At 36.0% G+C, this 24,987-nt stretch overlaps 1 protein-coding gene across 8 annotated transcripts in view; it reads right to left on the reverse strand.

The window, feature by feature from the left end:
• LOC135206953 (histone-lysine N-methyltransferase 2C-like) overlaps window positions 1-24,987 on the reverse strand; it is a 307,132-nt gene that overhangs the window by 124,903 nt on the left and 157,242 nt on the right. For 6 of the 8 annotated variants that reach the window (XM_064238492.1, XM_064238493.1, XM_064238495.1 and 3 more), the window contains exon 20: window positions 8,862-9,440. The exons of the other annotated variants lie outside the window; for them this stretch is intronic. In XM_064238492.1, the coding sequence (XP_064094562.1) occupies window positions 8,862-9,440 (579 nt within the window). The remainder of the gene's footprint in view (window positions 1-8,861; window positions 9,441-24,987) is intronic. 8 annotated transcript variants of the gene reach the window in all.

Genomic DNA, 24,987 nt, shown 5'->3' on the forward strand with positions numbered 1-24,987 from the left:
CATATTATAGTAAATCCAACTTGAGAAAGTGAAGGAAAACCCCATTAGTAAACTTAAATGATAAAGTCTCCCTAAAAATTGTGACCTAGTGGGTATACAATTCCACCATATAACAGCAGCACAGCAATTTAAATGCCATGATGTTAAACTATGCTGCCATTTTGTATTAACCCTCTTGCACACAGACCGAAAATATAAGGGTGTAAGGTACACGACTTTTCCCCTGGGCCAAAAAGAACACGCTCATGGAAAAGTTTTTAGGTGAAATTCGGTACGTCCGAACTATAACCGATATATGCTTCTGGCTAGTGTTGTTATCTCAGCAAATGATTGAATTATTTCCTAAAGTAATCAGAACATCTTTACGAGGCTTAGAAATAATAAAAACAATGTGATGAACATGAAATTGTCAAGAAAAATTGTAGATATATTTTGGAAATAATCATGAAAAATATAATAATTAGGTTTGGGGAGTTTGTTTTATACCTAAATTGTGTAGCAATGTTTGATCTTTCACATGGAAGCAATAATTTTGCTATAAATGTATTTGCTAATGAGCTGTAATAGATTAAAAATGTACTAATTTTGTATGGAGGGCAATTTTCAGATTTTCCAACCTACTTATGTTGACGTTTTGTATCATAGCTAAGTAAGCTAGCGGTGTAGGGTTTACATTTTCTTTGAGATTCATCATCTGTCAACCCAATGGCGTCAACTACATTTTCTATGATTGATGCATTTTTTATTTTTCAAATTTTCCCAAAAATAACTTGAATATGACGCAGCCGGCACATCATCTGTGCACTTACGGAAAAAATTTATCGACGCGTTATATGTCATCAGATCACGAGAGAGTTAATACATTTAAAGTGACATCTGCATCAACTACATTCAAGATAGTACAGGCAGTCACACTTACAGGCGGCATCGGTTAAAAGCTAACTGGTTTTGGCGCTGAAAATCAAGAAGTTTATCTGTGTTGATCTCCAGTTGGCAGTGTCAATATGCGGTTAACGGTGACATTAAGCAGTTTATCAGTGTTATTATAGCTGATTTTCGGTTAGCGGCACTCAGCCGGGAACAGAACCAGTGCAATTAATTGGGGACTGCCTGTATATAGTTTTCTATACCTTTCTGATAGTACAGAGAATCCCCATTTTCTCGGGATTCGCGGATTCACCCATTAACAGATTTTTCTGTGGAAAATACCTAAAAATTATTGGTGGGAGGATTCACATCATTCACAGGTTTTTCTGCAGAATATGAATGAAGAACAAGGAATATGAATATGAATAAGAATTGAATGAACATATATATATATATATAATATATATATTAATAATATATATATATATATAATTATATATATTTTTATATATATGTATGTACGGTATGTATGTATGTCATGTACGTATGTAGTATGTATGTAGATGTATGTATGTATGTATGTATGATGTTATGGGTATGGATTAATGTATGTATGTATGTATTCAGGCAGTCCCCGGTTTACAATGGTTTCAGCTTACGATGTTGTGAGGTTATGATGCTTTTCATTATAGATTCATTAGAATTTATTTACAGGTTTATGATACGTTCCAGGTTTACAGAGCTTTTGATGCCAATCTGACAAAAGAAATATGACTCCAAAATAGAAAATTATTCAATATTTAAAGTTTTTTTATGTAAAAATGCAGTTTACATAGTTTTCCATACACCCAAAGCATTTAAACTAAGGTTTTCTTAGGATTTTTGACAGTGTTCCAACTTACGACGATTTTCGGCTTATGGCGCGTCTCAAGAATGGAACCCCCGTCGTAGACCAGGGACTACCTATGTAGTATGTATGTAGTAGTATTATAATTATATATCTATATATATAAGTATCATATATATAATATATTATATATACTATATGTATATATTATATAATATATATATATCTATTATAGTGTTCCCCTGTATTCGCAGGGGATAGGTGCCAGAACCCAGATCCCGCCCACCCACGAATAGGTAGAACCAGCAAATAGTTGAAACATACATACATTTAATATATATGTATATACTATCTAATAAAAGGAGCCTATAAAAAACCATAATATAGAGAGGAAACACTATATTTCAGAGACTGCTCTCTCCCTCTTCAGGGAGATGAATGAGAAAAGTTACAGAAAAGGTGGTATTTATACCAAGAGTTCCATCCACAGGTAAGCCATTTTAGGTCACTCCCACTGATAATCCTCCTTTAATCCTCTTAAGCCTTGATTGAATGAAAACTTTATCAATGACATCTGAATCCCATGCACTCTTTGAGACGTTCATTACCTGTCACTGTTTAATCAAGGCCGATTCTATCATCTGACACTTGTACCGGCAGTTGCTGCTATAAATTATATGTGACAAATTCCAGTTTATTCTGTGGTTACATAGTTGAAAATAGCAGAGTTCTGTTGTCCATACCTAACTGACCGTTTATGTTGTAGTAATCTCTGGGGAAGTGATTTTCCTTTAAATCTGATGTAAGATTGGTCAGAGTCCAGGCATGGCATTTCGTAAACGCCTGTGTCCTTGGGGGATGTCTTTTGTTAGACTAATCAGGGATTTGGCTAAGCTGTTTGGGTAAGTAAATGCATAAGGGTTAGATTTTCCGCAAGTCTGGGTCACCGTCTTAATCCTATCCAGGTGTAAAATTTTTATTCATTGTTGGGTGTCTCTCTGGTCTTGTCTTCACTAGAGATTATGGCGTCCTCCTTGGGCAGGATTTTAAGTAGCTGTCTAAGTACAAACAATCTAAGGGTTCAAACCCTTCAATAATTTCAGCAACAACCACAAGTTATCATAAAGCTGCCTTTAAGTCACTGTCAGTGTCATCAGAGGAACTTGGACAGTGCCATGCTCGGCCCATCATGAACACTAAGCCAATTCTAGATACCCTGCATGTGCCTGTCAGTGCCAGTGCCAGAGCAAAGCTAGCTCCTCCTTCCTGGAGGTCCCAGTTCAGACCACCTTTCACCTCCTGGTTTGGCACCACTACCAGTGCCGGTGAGAGAGGACAAGCAAATTCCAATAGGAATTCCCCGGATCCTCATGACCACAGCGGAAGCTCACCCAAAGGTGCGGCCTTGCAACCTGTGGCTTTGTCAGTCGCCCCATTTTGTGAGTAAAAAACTCCAACGATAACCTCTTCCTCTTCAGCTGACCAGTCCCGAGTAAGGAGTCTGCTGAGTCAGACTTGACCGAAGAACTCAAGGAACTGAGACAGCTTGTGTAGGACTGGTAAGGAATGCCGCTGTTCCGACTGCTGCAGCAGCCGGAGTAGTGGGTACTCACGCATCTTCCTTGAACTTGGGTCCCCCAAGTTCCCCTACTATGCCACCCAACCAACCTCGGAGAGGTCCAAGGAAGAAAGGGACAAGGCGTCGAAACTCCAAGTATGGGAAACATGTTTGATTTTAGAAAATGTCTTGATGTATATTTAAGTTGTGTTGTGACATCATAGAAGACAAGATGGCGGTGGCATGGGTTGGAAGGGTAAACAATAACAGAGCGGGCAGAAGTGGACATGTGGAACTGGTGTTTGGTAGGGTAGAAGAGAACTATCTGTCTTATAGGAGTTTCTGGGTTGTAAGTCTTAAGCTGCAGTATACTGGGACCGAGGAACATGAACATGTGGGTAGATTGCACATTTGTGGCACAAAGGAAAGACTAGGCTAGGAAAATATTCAAACTATTCTCCCCTTTCTGTAGTCGTCCTATTTTTCATCAGTATGTGGTTTTGACTCCTATAGCCACAACCACCTGACTAGGACAGGCCTCATATAAGATAAAGTCAGTGATTCGCATTCTCCAGACTCACGGACTCACACATTTGTGGATTTCTATCTGGAACGTTTCCCCGCATTATTCGCGGAAAATTTGCACATTCGCGGTATTTTTCTATGAGAAATATCCACAAATTCCTGGGTTTTTTTTTATCAATTTCATCATAAAATGCACTTTTTGTGATAAAACTATTAAAAAAACCAAGTATGAACATTTTTAGTGGGTTTTTCTTGAGTTTTAACTAACAAAATAGGCTGTTTTTAGTGTTTTTATAGGGGTTCCAAACATTCGCAGGTTCTAACTATTCACACGGGGGTCTGGTACGCATCCCCCGCGAATACAGGGGGACCACTGTATACTGCATTTCTAATTGGATAAGTCGTCTTCTATACCATTTCTTCGGAAAAAGTTAATGATCTCCTGACTTATTCCTAAAGAATTTGCACATCATCATAAGATAACTAAAAGATATTATTACCTTAAATTTGATAAAAAAAAATCCTTCCAGACATTACCCTTTGTGTATAACTAATACTTCCACTGATGATCTTGATAGGCAACAAGAAGACACTTCCACATATTATCCGCAGTGTTTTATAAACTGCATCAAATTTTCCTTCTTCTTCCCTAGTATTTCTTCTATTGTTACATTTACTTAAATAAGGGACTTACATGTATGTGCATGTACAGTAATACAATTCAATTGTTGACTTTGGTATAAAAATGTGTTTGCACAGTAATAAACAACATATATAAATGTGCTTGTACAGTAATACACTAAATGTTGACCTTGATATAAAAATAAGTATTTATAGGGGTGGACATAAAAAATTAAGTAATTCCAATTACATAACAAGAAATCAATTAGTTTATAGGTCATTGAGGTTTTACATGATACATATCACAGAATCCGATGAAAGGCAATTCTAGTTGGTTAACATAATTTCATTTTTATATGTTAGCAACCAACATAGAGGACTTAAAAGGGGAACTTCTGGTAAATAGCCATTAAATTTTGTCAAACAGAACTTTTAATAAGCTAATAAACGAGCCATTGCTCGAACGTGTCCATAATCCCAATTTTTTACAATTCAATTTCAAATTAGCGCCGAGGTACTTCAATGGAGAGCGCCATTTATCCTGGATTCGACTAAGTTGGCATCTGGCGGATTAGTACCGATGGCGTAGTGTTGCGGCCGCCTCACAATAACAAGCACGGCGAAGCAAGCTTATTGTATTGTATTTGCATTTTAGGTCAACTGTCATTCAAATAGCGTCATTATGCCAACTTGTACTGCGTTTGGTTGTGGCAATGCTTCTGACAAGTGTCCAAAAGGCATATCCTACAGGATTCCGTCATATTGAGAGAAATCAAGTCGCTGGCTGATGGCTCTTCGAATGCAGGAGGATATCAACAACAAAACCTTTCAACCTTTGACGCAAGCCATTGCTATCTATTTGGACCATTTCTTGCTAACAGATTTAAAAGATGACATTAGGAGCAGGTTATTAGGTATGCCTATGAAATTTATATATGTTTTAGACACTTTAATTTCCCTCTGAACAGACCATGGTACCAATGTAGATAGGGCAGCTATCTACCGCTATCTATACAATGGTGTCTCCATTTGTATGTATTTGAATTGAAATTTATTCTTGTCAGTCGACATGTGCGTAGTGTGATGGGGTGAAAGGCAGTTTTCTAAATGTGTGTGTCCATGAATTGATTGAGGGCCTTCAATTAGTCCATTTTAACTAGTTCAATTAATGATATAGAATTTAGGCCTGTATGCCTAACTAGGCCTACTTAAGGCTACTTTATTTACCATTTCAATCATATATTTTTAGCTGACAAATGCAAGCCAAAAAGGATATTATCTGAAGATGCTGTGCCCTCAGAATAGTTCCCCCTGTCTGAGCCTACCGCAACATGACCTCATGCATAACAGATGAGCCACACATAAATGGCTGCGCCCATGGTGCAACAAAAAAATAGCTGTAAAAGATAAGAAAATGCCCCTTTTTTAAAAATATTTTTTACCAGGGGTACTTAAATGGAATAACACTACATATGGAACAGCTAAAATGCAACCAGAAGTTCCCCTTTAAATCATTCCTTTTTCAACCAGTCACTCATCAAAGATGGCTCTCAATCCATAAATTTTCCCAATGGTAATGTGTTGCCACCAATCCATGTTGAGTATTACAACCTTAATAAGTTCTCCTTCCACAGGTTCTACAAATATTACGAGCACATCTTAAATATGGAACACTAAAATCCCGGAAAAAAATGAGAGGCTTCTATCTTAGCTTATGCAATACATTACGAAAAGACTGGACCTGAGGTGGATACTGCTCACATCTTGCAATGCTCAGTCTAAGCTAAGTTAATACATTCACGTATCAAACCCACGCATGTTCACGCATGTGAAACAATGCTAAATGGGTGGTTTGTCGGCGCAATCAAGTGGATACGTGTCACAGGCAGATGGCTGTAAGTCAACATAACGATGCCACACAGTAAGTACGAAATAATGTGTAAAAAGCCTAAGCACCGTGCAAGATTGACGGGACACTTTCGTTAATTGCAACAACAATAGTCTACACTCCCACAAGTAGTGCGTGGCCGAGCAAGTAACACCCAGTATGTATACCGTGTGTATAACGACCTTACATGTTAATTAGGCAAAAAAGGGCCATGTGATTTCAGTTCCAATCACCGCCTACAGGAAGTATATTTAGTAAATATATTCATTTATTTACACATTTGTTTGATTATCAATATATTTATTTTATTTTTTGTTGCCACACCCATTAATTCCGCCATAAATAATTCGCGAAATAGAATCATTATTACCAACACATTTTCAAGAATTAGTTAAACACCTCCATTGCCTTCTATTTCCGCTATTCACCTAATAATAATAATATATAATAATAATAATAATAATAATTAATATAATATAATATAATCAATACTAATAATAATAATAATGATAATATGATAAATAATAATAAGAATAATAATAACCTTCTTCAATGACCTTTCAAGTGGTAATGACCCCATCCACAAATGCACCAAATAATTTCCAGTCAATTCGTGCCTAACATCTGCCCATTGTCTTAACAAAGAGGCATTAAAAATACTTAGACAGACGGAAAGATAGATAAATAGAGAAACACTGTACGAGAGAGAGAGAGAGAGAGAGAGTAATCCCAGTCACTCACTAAACAACAAACAAAGCAAACAGTGAAGGTAATATAACTTAAATCTTTTATTCAAATTCAGAGAAGAACTTCATTTCAGACATAAAACCGAAGAAATTAAATCTTATTTTGCATATGTCCTATTTGTTATTATTCTCAGTTCATTTTGGTACTGATATTAGTCTGAGTTCATTGAATAACTGTTATTGTTCAATTATGTTATTTTGCATATTCATTTTTATTCATTTTCATTGAATACAAGTTATTTTCAACTATATACTTGTTTGCATTATGTATCATTTGTGTTATTATTCTGATGGTGCTGCTTGTCTGGTAGAGGAACTGATGCCACATACCCACCGCTTTGGCGTTTCATACACCCGACTCAGTGTGAGTCATTGTAAATGGGGCTCAGGGGAGCAGCGCTATTGCTCCATATGCTCCCAAACCATGTGGGAACCCACGCTGTGCTTGGTGGGATCTGAACCGCACCAGGGAACCACACGTCACTGCCCCGAAGGTGTGCCGAAAACGCCACGGATGCACCATGCTGTGTGTCTGGAGCAACGCAAAATGACAGATGGCATGAGCAGGCACGTATCTTTTGAGAAGGTTGAAGCATACGCAGCTCCCCACACATGCTGGGATGGTTCGTAGCGACCTCCAAACTGCACCCTGAATGCACACGATCATAAATACACATTTCGGGATATTTTCGTAGTACTTTCGTAAGCGGTTCCCAACTACCAATATCTGTTCATGCGTGGTCATGCGTGATTGATACATTAATGTGTGAATGGGACTTAAAGCAATCTCCTAACCCAACTGCATATCTTTCAGTCTTCTAATTTTTAGCTTCTATTTTGTCTTAAACCGACATTGAAGTCTAACTTCTTTAATTCCTTTCGCATTAAGGACAAATAATTTGAGCACTTTAAAGAGTCCTAGAAATGTGGACCATAGGTATGAATAATAATAATAATAATAATAATAATAATAATAATAATAATAATAATAATAAAATAAGGATTAGTTTATACTGAATTTGTCTCTTCAAAGCTAAGATATTTTAACTATTGAAGCATTTCCATGTATGTACGTAATTGGTAATCCTACAAAGACTCGTCAAGAATGCTTTCCACCAAACTCTCAGACTTGCTTGCAAAATAAAAATTGACATGAAATTTCCTGAGCTTAGTCAACTACTAACTAATATGGTAAGGTGAAAAGGATGCGAGTACATATATTCTCTTGAATGAGTTCTCTATTCTTGTTTTTGAAACATTTTCAGGCAGGATAAATATCCTCAAAAGAAAAAAACTGTTCAATATATGGATATGAAAATTCACACGAGCTTGTGGATACCAAAAATTATAATTTAGTGTAAAACCATCAGGCATGTTTATTGTTGCGCAACACTGATTAATTAAGGCAAGCAACAAAGTCATTCTATTTAAACTTCTGTGGTTAGTTTGAGAACTCTCCCTTGTAGTGGCTTTAAAGAACTATACAACTCCAGTAAGTTTTTCCACAGTTTTGCTTGCCAACACATATAAAATTAATTTTCAGTAGTACTGTGATAATTTAAACTAATATTCTCACTCACTGCATACATTATCTGCAGAATATATAGTGAACAATGAAGATGAATACACACACATAAATACCAATATAAACATACAAACCACTGTTATTGGACAGGAAGATATAGAAAAAAGGATGACCATACAAACTATGAAGAAGGAAGTAGCAGTGATGACAGGGAACAACTACTCTACTCTAACCATGATGTTAGTGATAGTTGTGGTAAGTGGGCACTACATTTCTATACTAACCGTGGTGGTGGTGGTAGTGGTGACGGAGGTGGTAGTGGGACTGGGGAGGGCATCTTGGTGCAGAACAGGCAGAGTTCGCATGATTTCTAAGGGGGTGAGGACTCTGATATGCTGATCAGGGTCCGGTGAGGATGAAGGGGGAGTGGTTAGTGGAGGTGGCTCAGATCGAGGGTTAGTCAAGCGGGACAGGGAAGATGGTCTTAGAGGGTTAAGGCTAGAAGGGATGTTGCTGCTGCTGTTGTTGCTGTTGTTGTTGTTGTTGCTGCCAGGCGGGGATGTTTGAACCCCTGCAACTTTCATGGTGGTAGAACTAGGCACAATGCTGCACTGTTCTAAAGTGTCAGCATTTGAGTTCTGGCTCTCTGCACTCAGCGGTTGCACGGGACATGTTGGCGTAAGACACGAAACCACAGGAGAGGTCTGTCCAGGGGTAGATGTACTTGGTGGGGGGGACAAAGGGGGTTGAGGAGTACTAGAACTCTCCACAGACATTGGAGAGAGAGGGATAGGAGGTGAGGTAGAGCCTGGGGGATCTCGTGCACAGCTGCCCTGGGAAATGATGACTCGCCCACTGCGGAACTATTGGGACCACAGACAGAAAATGGGAGTCACTATATAAATTTGAGTTTAGAAAGCCAGGGCCATTGCTTGCGATGATATCTTCAACAGTAATCTTATGTGTACTTTTAAAAATTAGTAATTGTTATATGAAAAGCAGCATTAATTCTTGTTAGTAATACTGAACATATATCTCAAGTTCTTGAAAGCCTGTTGGCTAACTTATACATTCTTAATGTTAATCTAGAAAAACCTTGAAAATGAGATTATCAATACTAATCAAGAGCTCAAGACAAATTTCATTCATTTTCAAGTTATATACAGTAAAGCATGTAAACTTAATACAATATATACAAGTATATACTGTAACTATATTTCACCATGCAAGTTGCTCTTATGCATGCACAGAATTTGCAATACTGTTTATTGGCCAGGAGCTCTCACCATGCAGTCATGTGCATACAATTTATTCAATACAAGCTTTTTGCATACATTTAGATTAACTTTTTAATTTAGCCATTTTACAAGTTAAAGTTTGGCAAACAGGGAGGTTATAAACGCATTAAGAGTTTAAGTTTTAATCTCCTCTCATTTAAGGGGTCAAATAAAAATGGGGAATAAACAGAAGAAAATTCATAGAAGAATACAGGCAGCTTTGTAGGTTATATAAATAGTGTAGTCACATGCAAAGGCAAAACTGGAAAGGATTCTCTAAATATGAAGCACATACCATGCCAATTGGGATGATGCGTAATACTATACATTGTATTTCATTCATACTGTATGCGGTTAAAGAACTTCAAAAGTTTTAAAACCAAGTCCATGTAAGAGGGAAATAAACAGCTACATATCGTAGCCAATACTTTTTACACAGCAAATCCACCTCAAGATAAAACTTGGACCATATAATAATTCTGAGTTTTACTGAAAACACTTTGCCACTATATACGCAAATAATAAATCCAAGAAAACAAACCTAATAAAAATTTTAATTTCAAATACAAACTGAACCTCACTCATAACAATTCTACCCAACTGAAGTTTTCATACCAAAAACCTTAAAATGGTGACCCCAAAATAGGGTCTAATGTGCATTTCTTACTGCATATCTTACTACATTTTACACAACATAAGAGGATTTTATATACAGCACAATACAACATAGCAATATTTACAACAAAAAATCAGCACATACATGGTTAAAAAAAAAAAAAAAAAATAATAAAAAAAAAAAAAAAAAAATAAAAAAAAAAGAGCTCAAATAGGAGCAAATTTAAACGAGTTTCTAATTCTTAAAAAATAAAACATACATTACATATATAAAAAATAAACACCTTCATGCTATCAAACTTACAGCTAAACACATACTCTATAATATATATTGTATATATATTAAATTTATATAGAGAGCTGATTACCTATTTCAATAATCTATTAAGCAAACAACAAAAGGCAAACTTATGAAGATAAATAAACAAGTAGCATAATTCTTGGAATATATTGCAGTGATCAACTGACATCATGATTAACAAAAAATTCATGAAAAAAATAAAAATACAGTAAGTTCAATTATGCTGATGTACTTTCAAAGGGAGATAATAAATTCCCAAAACATTTGTTTCACAAGCTCAGAGAGCATTCCCTTTGAGCAGTTTCTCCAGTTGTTGTGAGAGAGAGAGAGAGAGAGAGAGAGAGAGAGAGAGAGAGAGAGAGAGAGAGAGAGAGAGAGATTTTCTTTTACTCACCCTGCCAAAAGCCAGTGTGGTCCACAAGAGTCAACTGACCATCATGTAAACAATTACTATCGTACATTTCCGTGTATAGGACCACCATTAGATAAGGTGTGGTCAAATAATTATGATTATGGCAACATTCAAACTTAGTGCCTTACACACAATTTGTGATTGAATTATGTCTATAAATACCACACTAGTAGAGGACTTTCATTGACCAACAGATCACCATGGCATGAAAAATGGAATGAATTCCTTCTCATTCCTTTGAGTGCAAAATTGTTGGTCCATCCAGAGATTTTTCAGCAACAAAATACCTACTTTTTTGCTTTGCAAGATATTCACTAAAGTTGTAATATAAATGAAAAGTTTTGTATTTACCAAAGAATAAAAAGGAAAACTGTATGTGACGAGCAGAGGAACAGTAACTATCTTAAATTGTATGTGAAAAATTTAGTACTGACAACGCAGCAACTGGAATAGGCCTCTAAAAAGAAGGGGCAGCCTCAAGAGGAGGCTGAACCAAAGATGAAGGGGACAAAGGGCCAACCAATAATGATGGCATCTTTGACTTCCTCTTGCACTTTATTATTATTATTAATAGGGCTTAGTTTTTCCAGACCTCTGAGTCTTAAGCAGACTCTTCTTGGGCTGGTTCTCAGGGATTAATCCTGAGAAGGGGGAGAAAAAAAATTAATAAATAAAAATTAAAAAAATAAATAATTTAAAAAAATTAGACTTTACTTAAGAAACCTGTCTTATTTAAAAAATTTATGATGTTGTTAATTGAAAAATCTTTGCTTTCAGCAAGAATACTTTTCATTTTTGAATTCCGTAGATAAACTGATCTTTGTTGGGTCCTGTTGGGTCCAATTTGGGCATTCAACAAGTAAATGCTGCACTGTTATGGGTGTTTGACATCTATTACACTTTATTGGGTCAGCAAGTGGTGTTGACATCAAGTGACCATGCGAGAATCTTGTGTGTCCTATACGGAGCCTTGTTAGGATTACCTCTCTTGATCTTTCTTTTTGTGAGGACGTCCTCCATGCATACACTTAAGTTTTTATATTTTTAAGTTTATTTGTGGTTGGCACTAAGGCCCATTCTCTTTTCCAATCTCGGTATATCAATGGTTTGACAGATGTTATCCAGTCTGACACTGGGGCATGTGTAATTGTTGGAGGGATAGTGCAGGCTAATTTGGCAGCTGAGTCTGCTTTTTCATTTCCTTTTATTCCCACATGTGCTGGAATCCAACATATTTCTATTGATAATCCTGAATGGAGGAGTTGATCAATTTTTATTTGTATTTCTTGTACTATTTGGTTTACTGATTTATACTGTCTTTAGCATCTATGGCACTACGTGAGTCACTGAAAATAATAGACACTTGCTTTTTCCTCAGATATCATATCAAGAGCCATTTGTATGGCCGTGACTTCGGCAGTAAATACATATTGATAATATTAAAAGTAGGCTTCTTTTGATTAACATATTTTTTGAATATGCAGATACACCTACTCCGACATTATTTTTGGAGCCGTCTGTATATACCATGAATTTGTCTCCTTTTCTTCTAATGTGCTCCAAAGCATGTTGGCGGTACATTTCTGTACTTGTCATTTGCTTTTTAAGCAGGTAAGACAGGGAGGTACATATCTATAGTATTAGTTTTAACGTTCATGGTGGAGACAACTCCACAGGTGGCTGAATAATTGGATTTATGTTATATAAGTTCATTAGGTATTTAGCTCTTTTTGGGAAAGAGCCAGTACCATGTTTCCGGATTACAGTTTTGAAAGCAGTCAGCTGCAGGAGATGATCCTGCTTGCAGTGAAAGACCTCTTCGTACTGCTATCAAATTATGGTGATGTTTCAAGGGAAACACACCTGCCTCTACCAGAAGCGAGCTTGTTGGAAACGATCGGAATGCTCCTATGCACAATTGCACGCCTTTACGGTGCACTGCATCGCGAGTTTTTAATGCAGATTCTGAGGCGGATGAATATGTTGGACAGCAGTAATCTTTTATGGATAAGATTGTTGCCTTATATATAATTAATAAAATGTCTCGCTTTGCTCCCCAATTAATGTGATAACTTTTTCAATATGGCAAGGGCTTTGATGCCCTTGACTTTAATGTATTTGATGTGCTCTTTCCAATTTAAATGTTGATCAAATATCACTCCTAGATATTTGATTTTTGTACACAATTGTTTTTCAGTGCTATATCAGTGCTATAAAGGTGAAGTTTAATTGTTTGGTTCTTCAGCCATCTTTTGTCTTTGTAGAGGATGATTGCTTTTGTTTTGTCACTTGAAAAATTCAATCCAAGTGAATTTGTCCAACTACATATATTTGAAATGGCAGTACTGAAAACTCTCTGAGCATGTCTCAAACTGCTACTCGTATAGTAAATAACAGTCATCAACATATAAACTGTTTTTTACACTACTCGGTAAATTTATAGTAATGTCATTAACCCTTAAACGCTGAGTGGACGTATTTTACGTCAACATTTTTTGTCTCTCGGGTGCCGACTGGACGTATTTTAAGCTGACATACAAAAGTTTTTTAAAAAATTTGCGGAAAAATACTTATAGGCCTACCAGCCTAAAACTCGAGTCACGCGCCTTGGGGGATGCTGGGAGTTCACGGATCAAGGTGTTGTTTTGTTCACAATCGTTACGCAGGCGCGCAAGCGCGAATTTCTTTCTTGCCGCACTAAAAAGTATTGGTGACACATCTCGGAAATTATTTCGTCACTTTGACATAATTTTTGTACCATTTTAAATTAGCCGTTACATGGAGTATATTATATATGAAAATGTGCGCATTTTTATGTAGAATACAACATTAAAATACTCATGATTGTAGCTTTTATCAGTTTTGAGATATTTTCATATAAATAACGATAAGTGCCAAAATTTCAACCTCCGGTCAACTTTGACTCTACCAAAATGGTCGAAAAACGCAATTGTAAGCCAAAACACTTATATTTTAGTAATATTCAATCATTTACCTTCATTTTGCAACAAATTGGAAGTCTCTACCATAATATTTAGATTTATGGTGAATCTATGAAAAAACTTTTTCCTTACGTCCGTGCGGTAACTCTTCTGAAAAAAAATCAAACGTGCGATTGTGGTAATGTTTGCACCATTTTAAATTACCCGTTACATAAAGTTTTAATATTAAAATGTGCACAATTTCATGCACAATACAACTAAAAACAACCCATGGTTGTAGCTTTTATCAGTTTTGAGATATTTTCATATAAATAACGATAAGTGACAAATTTTCAACCTTCGGTCAACTTTGACTCTACCGAAATGGTCGAAAAACGCAATTGTAAGATAAAACTCTTATATTCTAGTAATATTCAATTATTTACCTTCATTTTGCAACAAATTGGAAGTCTCTAGCACAATATTTCCATTTATGGTGAATTTATGAAAAAAATAACATTTTCCTTACGTCCGCGCGGTAACTCTTCCTAAAAATTCATACGTGCGATTGTGGTATTGTTTGCACCATTTTAAATTAGACGTTACATAAAGTTTTATATGTGAAAATGTGCGCAATTTCATGTAGAATACAACAAAAATAACTGAAGGTTGTAGCTTTTCTCATTTTCGAAATATTTGCATATAAATCATGATAAATAGAAAAAAAACCACGTTCGGTCAACTTTGACTCTACCGAAATGGTCGAAAAACGCAATTGTAAGCTAAAACTCTTACAGTCTAGTAATATTCTGTCATTTATCTTCATCTTGAAACAAATTCGAAGTCTCTAGCACAATATTTAGATTTATGGTGAATTAAAAAAAAAAAAACTTCCCTTTCCTCCGTGCGAGGATTCTCCGCCGCAAATCTCCGAAATGCGTACGTTGCATTCTCAGAATATTTGCTCCATTTCATATTAGGCATTTCATAGAGTTTTATATATGAAAATGTGCACAATTTCATGTACAATAAAACAAAAAATATTTGAAGGTTGTAGCTTTTCTAATTTCCAAAATAATTACATATAAAAAAATATATATAAAAAATTTGACATTTGGTCAACTTTAACTCATCAGATATGGTCGAAAACTGCAATTGTAAGCTAATACTCTTACAGTATAGTAATATTCAATCATTTGTCTTCATTTTGAAACAAATTTGAAGTCTCTAAGACAATATTTAGATTTATGGTGAATATTAAAAAAAATATTTGTTTACGTCCGCGCGTTACGAATTCATGCATCATTTTGTGATAATATTTTCTCTGTGTTGCTTTTATTGTTTTACAATGTCTTATATACCAAATTGATTGCAATTTAGTGTACATTACAACAACAACAAAATTAACTCGTTACCTTTAATCGTTTAGCGCATAGCGCGATTTGAATACAATTATATATGAAATTTTGTTTTCGCACTATCATACTATATCGGATTATTTATATATGATAATGATAATTTTCTTCATTTCTCATGGTTGCATACTAAACTTCAGGCAATGACAAAAAAAGGAGCCAAAAATGAACTCTTCATCTTGAAAACTAAGCGCGCTGTGATTTTAAAAAAAAATATTTTTTCCGCTTCGGCACTCACTCCGAGACCCCCCAGGCACACGGAAGACGATTTTTAATATACCCCTTCGGCGTTTAAGGGTTAATTGCTAAGCAAACAATGTACAGCTCAAAACACTACCTTGAGGGATTCCTTCTTTCAGTTTATAGGTTACTGAGTAGGAATTTTCTACTATTACTTAAAAAGTTTTTTGTTAAAAAGTTCTTAATAAATATTGGTAAGCGGCCTCTTAGTCCCCTTGGAGTGGAGTTTTTGCATGATGTTATGCTTCCATGTTGTGTCATATGCTTTTTCTATATAAAAAAATATAGCTACTGTTAATTCTTTTTGTTCAAAGCCATTTTTAATATGATCCTCTAAATGTGTTAAGGGATCTAGGGTTGATCTGCCAGCTATTGAACCTCGTTGTGTTGGTGTTAAAATGGATTCTTTGGTTATTACATATGTTAATTGTGCATTAACCATTTTTTCTAAGATTTTGCATAGGCAGCTTGTTAGGGATATCAGTCTATAATTGGATGGATTACTTGCATCCTTTCCTGGTTTATTTATTGGAATTATTATGGCATGTTTCCATTTATCAGGAAAGACACATTTTAGACTAAGTATTATATTTTCTTTTTATTTTCTGATATTTTGAAAATGTATATCTAAGCTGGAATAAGCAGTGATGTTTTCAAAATGCTTTCCAATTATATTTGATATTTCATAGGTATCATGGTATGTTTTTCCATTTAAATGTTATTGCACTTCTTGAAGGTTTTATATGTTTTCCATTGATATTCCTTATCTTTTGCCAGCTATCCCCTGTGGATGTGTTTGAAGACATGTTTAGGACATATTCTTTCCATGATGCAATTTTTTCAGCTATTATCGTTTTTCTAAATTTGGCTGTATATTTGTTATATAGTGGTTTAATGTGGTTAATTGTTATTTTTGTTATAACTATTTTGTTTCGGGTGTATAGGAAATATTTATCCCAATTAGCTTTTTGGATATTTTGATATTACTTAAGTAGTTCAGAATGGTTGGGAAATGGTCACTTGTGTGTGAATCGTCTAGGACATTCCATTCAAATTTCTCGGCTACATCATTTAAACATAATGAAATGTCAGTTGAGGAAAAGGTTAGGTGGTGTGTTTTGCTAATAAGTTCAGAAAAATCACTAAAATTTGCATTGAAATTTGGTTGGTTATATAAATTACAAATAGTGACTTTACTTTTGTCCGGCATATACAGTTTAATAGCTGTTATTTGATATGGCATAGATGGTATGTTGAAAGGTTCATATGTTATGCTATTATGAACGTATATAGCTGTGCCTAATTTTCCACCGTCAGTTGGTGAATAACAGGCAATTTTATAGTGTTGGATATTTGTAGGGCTACTTCCTATATGTCATAGACATATGCACATTGGGTTGTGGTCTCTTATGATTCTTTGTAATTCACCCAGATGTAGTCGGGTTAAGAGGCCATTTATATACCATTGAATAATTTTATATTCCATTATTGGGAGGAATTGGTGTTAAATTCTGTAAATTGATTGCTGATTTTACTTTGCCTCGTAGTTTATATGCATTTCAATTTATTTGTAGATTTTTAATCATTATATTTGTATGTTGGGTATTTGATTCAGCAGTTGTTTGTTTTTCATAATTGAATATTAATGTCTATTCTTTATTTTATAGTTTCCTTTTTGTATTTTAAGGATTCAGAACATAATTCATTCTCATGTTGGTGTGTTAAAGGGCATTTCCTTAACTTAATAAAATTGTCTATACAATTTCGTACTGTGTCCTCTGTCTTGGTGGTTAGTTGGTTACATGTACCTACGAAGCACTCATTACACCCACAAGACAAAGCAAGTTTGGTGATGTTAATTATTGGTTCAGAAGTATCTGATCTAGCTTTAGAAATTTCTGGTTTTGTAATTCTATTGGCCCTTTTCTGTAGTGATAAGGACTGTCGGTTTGAGGGGTTATTTGTTTTGTTGTTGTTAATGGAATATTTGGGTCTTATGGATGGTTGGGGGGTGATAGTTATATTTTGATTTGGTTTAATGGTATGATTTTCATTAGTATTATTTGATGGGAATTGTAAAGTGATTAATTGTTTCTTTACTATCCAGATGTTGGTTGTTTGATTGAGATTGAGGGTAAATGTGTATTTCCACTTGTGATGAGGTTAATAAAATATCTTTTTTCAAATGTTCTCCTGGTGTAGTTGGAGTTTCTTTGGATTGATTGTAAGTTTCAATATTCACTTTTTTTCCCTTAAGTGGGGTTCGTTCCAGTATTCTTTTCTTTTTGTCAGTTCGATTATTATTATCATTTAACTCCTCTTACATTGGAAGTTCTTTTCCATGGATAACTGAATCATCATTGTTAGTGGTGGTATTGGTTGGTATAATATCACTTTTATTTTGGGTTTCAGTATTATTAGTATGAAATTTAGTTTCTATGTTTATATTATCTTGTTTGTTATTGTGCTGCTTGATGTCTTGATTTTTAGTTACATTTGAAAAGGTGGGGCTTTTGGATTGATTATTAACTCCTCTTACCTTTAGCTCGAGTCTGCTTTCCATGACTGACATTCCTGTGCTATTTATTAACAACTGAAGTTCTTTGTTGTATTTGGTAAATTGAGTATTCTTCAGATTGCGTGTGATGGGCTAGTCCACAATTAATACATTTTGGGTGATTACAGTTCCAATTAGTGGTATGGTTATCTGATGCACAGACTGCACATATTGCCTTATTACGGCATTTTTTGTATGTGTCCATACCTTGAGCACTGTGTACATTGTAGTGGATTTGGAACAAAAGGACAAACTTCTCTACTTTGTTCAAGAATTTTTATTTTAAATGGAGGTCTTGGACTGTAAATTTTATTTTGGCAATGTTGATATTTTTATCCGTGTCTTTCCTACTTGAAAGTGAGTATATTTCTAGATCGTGAATATTGTTATATCTCAATTTTAAAGTGTCTAGCAGTAGTTGTTTTGAAGGAAGCTTCTGCTCGCTATTAGGTAGGATAACTGTACCCTGTAAATAATTCAATGTTTCATGGCTTGTAATTGTTACTTTTATATTATTTATTTCTGGTATACTTAAAAAGGCAGTGGACTGCTTTTTATTGGTTACTTGGATAAGCCATTCATTGTCCTTGATGTGTCTACATTCCATGTCCTGTGTTGGATATATGTTAATTAACTTGTTTTCTAGTATCGCTGCTGAGATTTTGTTGTCAGCTTTGAGAACTAGAAATCTTGACCAGTTATCTGGTCCAAAGAGGTCATTAAAATGTACCAATGTGGGATTAAGTTGGTAATTTTTGTTTCCTTTTGGTCTTTGTTTTACGTATGTTGCTTGTCTATTATGATTTTAGTATTTTTCTGTATTGTTGGGAGGATTATTTGTCTAGATCTAATTCAGAATTATTGTTCATCATATATGGTTCCATTGTTATGATATTGGAGTTTACCAATTTATTTTTGTTTGTTTCTTTATTTATACACCTTAATTGGTTTTCTGGCTCTGCTTCTTCACTGGGAACAGGGTGTTCCATTCTATCATTTATAGTACTTTCACTACTTGAGGCAGTACCAAGGAAATTCGGGAGTGACATGCCAATAGCCATCAATTGTGCTGGAGTTTTTCCATCATGGGGCCCAGGGGTACTCAAATCATTTAGTTCAGTAGTATTCATTAACCCCTTAACGCCGATTGGACGTATTAAACGTCGACTAAAATTGTCTGTCTTGTGCCGATTGGACGTATGGTACATCGACGAAAAAGTTTTTAAAAAAATTCTTGGAAAAATAGTTATAGGTCTACTAGGCAGAAACTTTTGAATCACGCGCCTTGGGGGATGCTGGGAGCTCACGGATCAAGGCATTCTTTTGTTTACAATCGTTACCCAGGCGCGCAAGCGTGAATTTCTTTCTTCTCGCACTAAAAAGCATCAGCGACACATCTCAGAAATTATTTTGTCACTTTGACATAATTTTTGCACCATTTTATATTAGCCATTACATGGAGTATTATATATGAAAATGTGCACAATTTCATGTAGAATACAACAATAAACAACTCATGGTTGTAGCTTTTATCAGTTTTGAAATATTTTCATGTAAATAACGATAAGTGCCAAAATTTCAACCTTCGGTCAACTTTGACTCTACTGTACAAAAAACGCAATTGTAAGCTAAAACTCTTATATTCTAGTAATATTCAATTATTTAACTTCATTTTGCAACAAATTGGAAGTCTCTAGCACAATATTTCAATTTATGGTGAATTTATGAAAAAAACTTTTTCCCTACGTCCTTGCGGTAACTTTCGAAAAAATCATAAATTTTTTCGTCCAATTGTCGTGATGTTTACACCATTTTAAATTAGCCGTTACATAAAGTTTTATATATGGAAATGTGCGCAATTTCATGTAGAATACAACAACAAACAACCCATGGTTGTAGCTTTTATCAGTTTTGAAATATTTTCATATAAATAACGACATGCCAAAATTTCAACCTTTGATCAACTTTGACTGGACCTAAATGGTAAAAATCGCAATTGTAAGCTAAAACTATTACATTCTAATAATATTCAATCATTTACTTTTATTTTGCAACATATTGGAAGTCTCTAGCACAATATTTCGATTTATGGTGAATTTATGAAATAAACTTTTTCCTTACGTCAGCGCAGTAACTCTTCCGAAAAAATCTCAAATTTTTTCATCCGATTGTCGTAATGTTTGCACCATTTTAAATTAGCCGTTACATAAAGTTTTATATATGAAAATGTGCACAATTTTATGTAGAATACAACAAACAAACAACCCATGGTTGTAGCTTTTATCAGTTTTGAAATATTTTCATATAAATAACGATAAATAGAAAAAATTCATCCTTCGGTCAACTTTAACTCGACTGAAATGGTCGAAAACTGCAATTGTAAGCTACAACACTTACAGTCTAGTAATATTCAATCAATTACCTTCATTTTGCAACAAACGGGAAGTCTCTAGCACAATATTTCGATTTAGGGTGAATTTTTGAAAACAGCTTTTTTTTACGTTCGCGCGTTACGAATTCATGCATCATTTTGTGATAATATTTTCTCTGTGTTGCCTTGATCGTTTTACAATGTGTTATATACCAAAATGATAGCAATTTAGTGTACAATACAAAAAAAAATTAACTCGTTGGCTTTAACCGTTTTGCTCACAGCGCGATTTGTATACAATTATATATGACAATTTTTTTCTCACTGTCATATATCCCAATATTTATATATGATAATAATTTTTTCATTTCTGATGGCTGCATACTAAGCTTCAGGCAATGACAAAAAAGGAGCCAAAAATGAACTCTTAATCTTGAAAACTAAGCGTGCTGTGATTTTTTGAAAAAAACATTTTTTCCGCTTCGGTGCTCACTTGCGAACGCCGGCGGCATATGGGAGACAATTTTTATAATACCGTTTCGTCGTTTAAGGGTTAAAGAAGAAGAAAAAAAAAATCTTGAAAAGATATCATTGGCCCTTCACGAAGTTAAATCTTCCACCAATGGCACAAGTGAGAAAGGACTCCCAAATGTCTGCATCCCTACCCTACCCCAAAAGGGGTGGCATAACATGATTAGTATGGCCCAAAAGTAAGCAGAACCCGCTTGCTAGGACCAAGAGTATTACGATAATACAATTATCCCCATCCTAATCACATTATGGGCAAACTGGATAGAATGCCGAGAATTCTATTCATAAAACCAGGCCCCTCCTGGAATCTGTGGTCCAACTCCACAGAATAGTTCCGCCTGAAAAACAGGCCCAAACATTGTCAGGTAGAAGATGGATCTACCACAGTTCTCTCTATTTAGCTTGTGGTTCTCTCTATTTAGCTTCGGATTTACCTCCCCTGTTAAGCCATGATATGTTTTCTCATTCATTTGCTTTTGAAAATTTTGGCAAAAATGGAAAAGTCCACAGAAGTTAACTCAAAAATATATAATGTTATATGGGACTCTTGGGTTCGAACCTAGGAAGAAATTCCTGAGGTTCAAGAACCCCCTCACCACGTCAAGGTGGTCCCAAAATGAGGGGGTTCTCTTGTGCTGAACAAGGATTATTGATATTACATACATTTCCTCTGCACCTAATGTGAGTTGAATGAGGATCAGTAATTATGCAGGCTAGGAAGTACGAACAAAGGGAAGCCACCTAGACCAGGGCATAACCTCGAGGTTTCCTGGATTTAGCAGTGGAGCTAGAAAAACGATTAAGGGAATCCATGATAACTCAACTCTTTGTCACAAGCATAGAAAACACAGATAGAAACAGGCAAACAAAGAACTAGTTTTCAGGGAAGAGAGAAACAATATGTCAGTGGCAGTTACGCCTAACTGGTGACAGAGAACTGATGCCACCAGTTCCTTGCATTTACAATTCTATTGAATTTTTCACTGGTCTCCTGCTGGGGGTAGATGATTTACCCCAGTGTTAAGACAAGGTTTGTTCCGTGTATGAGCAATTGTTAATTTATCTGTTTTCCAAATTACTAATCTCCTCTTTCAGTATTTCTCATTATCTTTTATTACTTCTTCCTAATAAACTTCACATTCTTTGGAAGCTCCAACTTCAAGTCAATGGCCCTTATGGGATTGTTCCATATGAATTGGGGTTCATCTTCTGAATAAAATAAGAGAGAGAGAGAGAGAGAGGAGAGACGAGAGAGGAGAGAGAGGACGAGAGAGAGAGAGAGATTGACGACCCGAGAGAGAGAGAGAGAGAGAGAGAGCATCTTATATGCCATCGAATATGGTACAAACATTAAACAATGTGATTCTTACTTGTACTGTATAATTTTCCAAGAGGGCAAATTCAAAATTTTTGAAGGTGGTGGCATTCTTGATTCACAAAAAAGCAACACTTATAATATTTCAATAAAATTATAATATTTCAATACAAAGTACACTAATAGGTGACTAATATGTTCTATATCACTGCTGAGAAGCAATAATTTGCTTAGTGAAAAAGGGGCTCCCAATTGTAATGTACACTACTCTTAGATAAAAAGACTAAGGACTTCTGATGACTCAATTCTGCTAACACTATCAAACCAGGTAGAGTAACATGAGAAAAATGACAAATTTTTAACTAATTTGTATTTTTCATAACTAACAAACATGAGGTCTTAACATTAGGATTTACTAGCGCCAAGCTGGAAAAAGGTTGAATTAAAATTAAACTTGTGAGATCCAGGGACTATTGGCATCTATACCAGGTCATGGGGCATGTATACCCAGAATGCCCTTGGCATCCTGTGACCCACCAGTTATATTTTTAACCTAGTTTAGACTGGTAGAGGGGTGGTTCGAGGTGAGCCTTTACCTGTTAAGACCTCAGGTTTGTTAGTTATGAAAAATACAAATTAGTTACAAATTTGTCATTTGTTCATATAAGGAACAAGCCTTCGGTCTTAACATTAGAATAGACTTACTTATTGGAGGGAGGTAAGTCTCTATAACTGACTGGGAGTTTGCCACCTTTATCCATTTCCAAATACTAGGGGAATTCCAAGAGAATGGACTATGAACCTAGAACCAAAGACATAAGCGAATCTATTGGTTTCCCTCACTGGGTGCTGATACCATTTTATGGTTTATACATTATGGGAGAACAGAGAACCTCCCCTTCTCATAAACCACTCTTGTCCCTTACATCTGGATCCACCATCACCCCTCTCTCCCCTATTATCGAGAGGAGTGTGTTGCTACTGAAAAGTATACTATACCCTAAGATAACTTTTCAGTATGGCTGACCACCTCACCTGCATCTAGTCTGTTCCAGCATATGATGGTACTCTCCTTCATACTGCCCGTAGGTAAAGGAGTAGAAAGAAAGTAAAGAAAAAAAGACCAGTCATCCCATTCATTCTACTTTCATACCTTCATCTTAGACTCAACACAAACTGACCCGCCAGGGGTACTGGATGAGCTATATCACTTGTTGGGCCACCACCACTGGACCCAAGGAAAAAGTGTCCAAGGCTCTATGGGCAACATCTTTTAAATAAAATGAAGTTAAAGTTGTTTGGCGTTTTCAAACACCAGCTTTCAGAATTCTCTCCACAGACATATTCTTCTTAAATGCCAAAGAAGCACTCAAGCCTCTGATGTCATGAGCTCTAGCCCTCTCCTGGCAATTTGACCCCCTGTCTTCTGTCATGTATGTAGGTATTCCTGATCGTCTCCCTTAGCCAAAACGATATCGTATTCCTGGACTCTTCCTTCTTGTTCCATCCTGTACTTACGAACAACCTCCAACACCCCAGCCTGAGGTGCCTTGTCCTTCTTAAGTACTCTCTTATTACCCTGACGAGGCACAGAAGTATCTCATCTTTGTCATTGTCTACAAAGTCTACCAAGGAAGGTATGGAAAAGGAGTCGAATCTGCCGTCCATTATTGCTGGGTTTTGAGCCTTGGCCACAAATTCTGGAACAAACTCGAATACCATTGACTTCCAACCTCTCGAGTGCGTTATGATATATGACAGGCCATGTGGCTCCCCCACCCTTTTGGTTGAAGCTAGGGCCAATAAGAAGACTGTCTTCAGGGTCAGGCTCCTATCTGTGGACTGCCTTAGTGGTTCATAGGGGGGTTTTGTCAGAGTACTCAGTACCATGGTCAGATCCCAATCTGGGGCTTTTAGTTCCTTTGACGAACATGACTGTTCACAGCTCTTCATCAGCATGGCCAACTCCCATGAAGACGAAATGTCCACACCTTTCATTCGTAAGACTAAGGCTAGAGCAGCCCTGTACCCCATCACTGCAGATACAGACATATGCCTTTCTGTCCTGCGATATACCAGAAAGTCTGCTAGCTGCTTAATAGTGGTACCCAGTGGAGACAAGTCCCTCTACGACACCAATCACAGTATGCCGACCACTTTCCTTGGTATACTGCCACAGATGACTTCCTGATATTTCCTGCCATCTGAGTTGCTGCTTTTTGCAAAAACCCTCTCGCTCGGAGGAGATACTTGACAGTCTCCACCCGTGAAGCGATAGCGACTTCACTGACTGGTGGTACCTCTCCATGTGCGGCTGACATAGTAGGTTGCTCCATGGGGGTAACTCTCTCAGCACGTCTATTAGGAGTTCCAGCAGGTCCGGAAACCATTCTGCCTTTGGCCATAAAGGAGCTACCAGAGTCATTTTGAGGTTCTGAGAGCACATTACCCTGTT

This window comes from Macrobrachium nipponense, chromosome 31 (assembly GCF_015104395.2).
Source record: "Macrobrachium nipponense isolate FS-2020 chromosome 31, ASM1510439v2, whole genome shotgun sequence".
NCBI lineage: Eukaryota > Metazoa > Arthropoda > Malacostraca > Decapoda > Palaemonidae > Macrobrachium > Macrobrachium nipponense.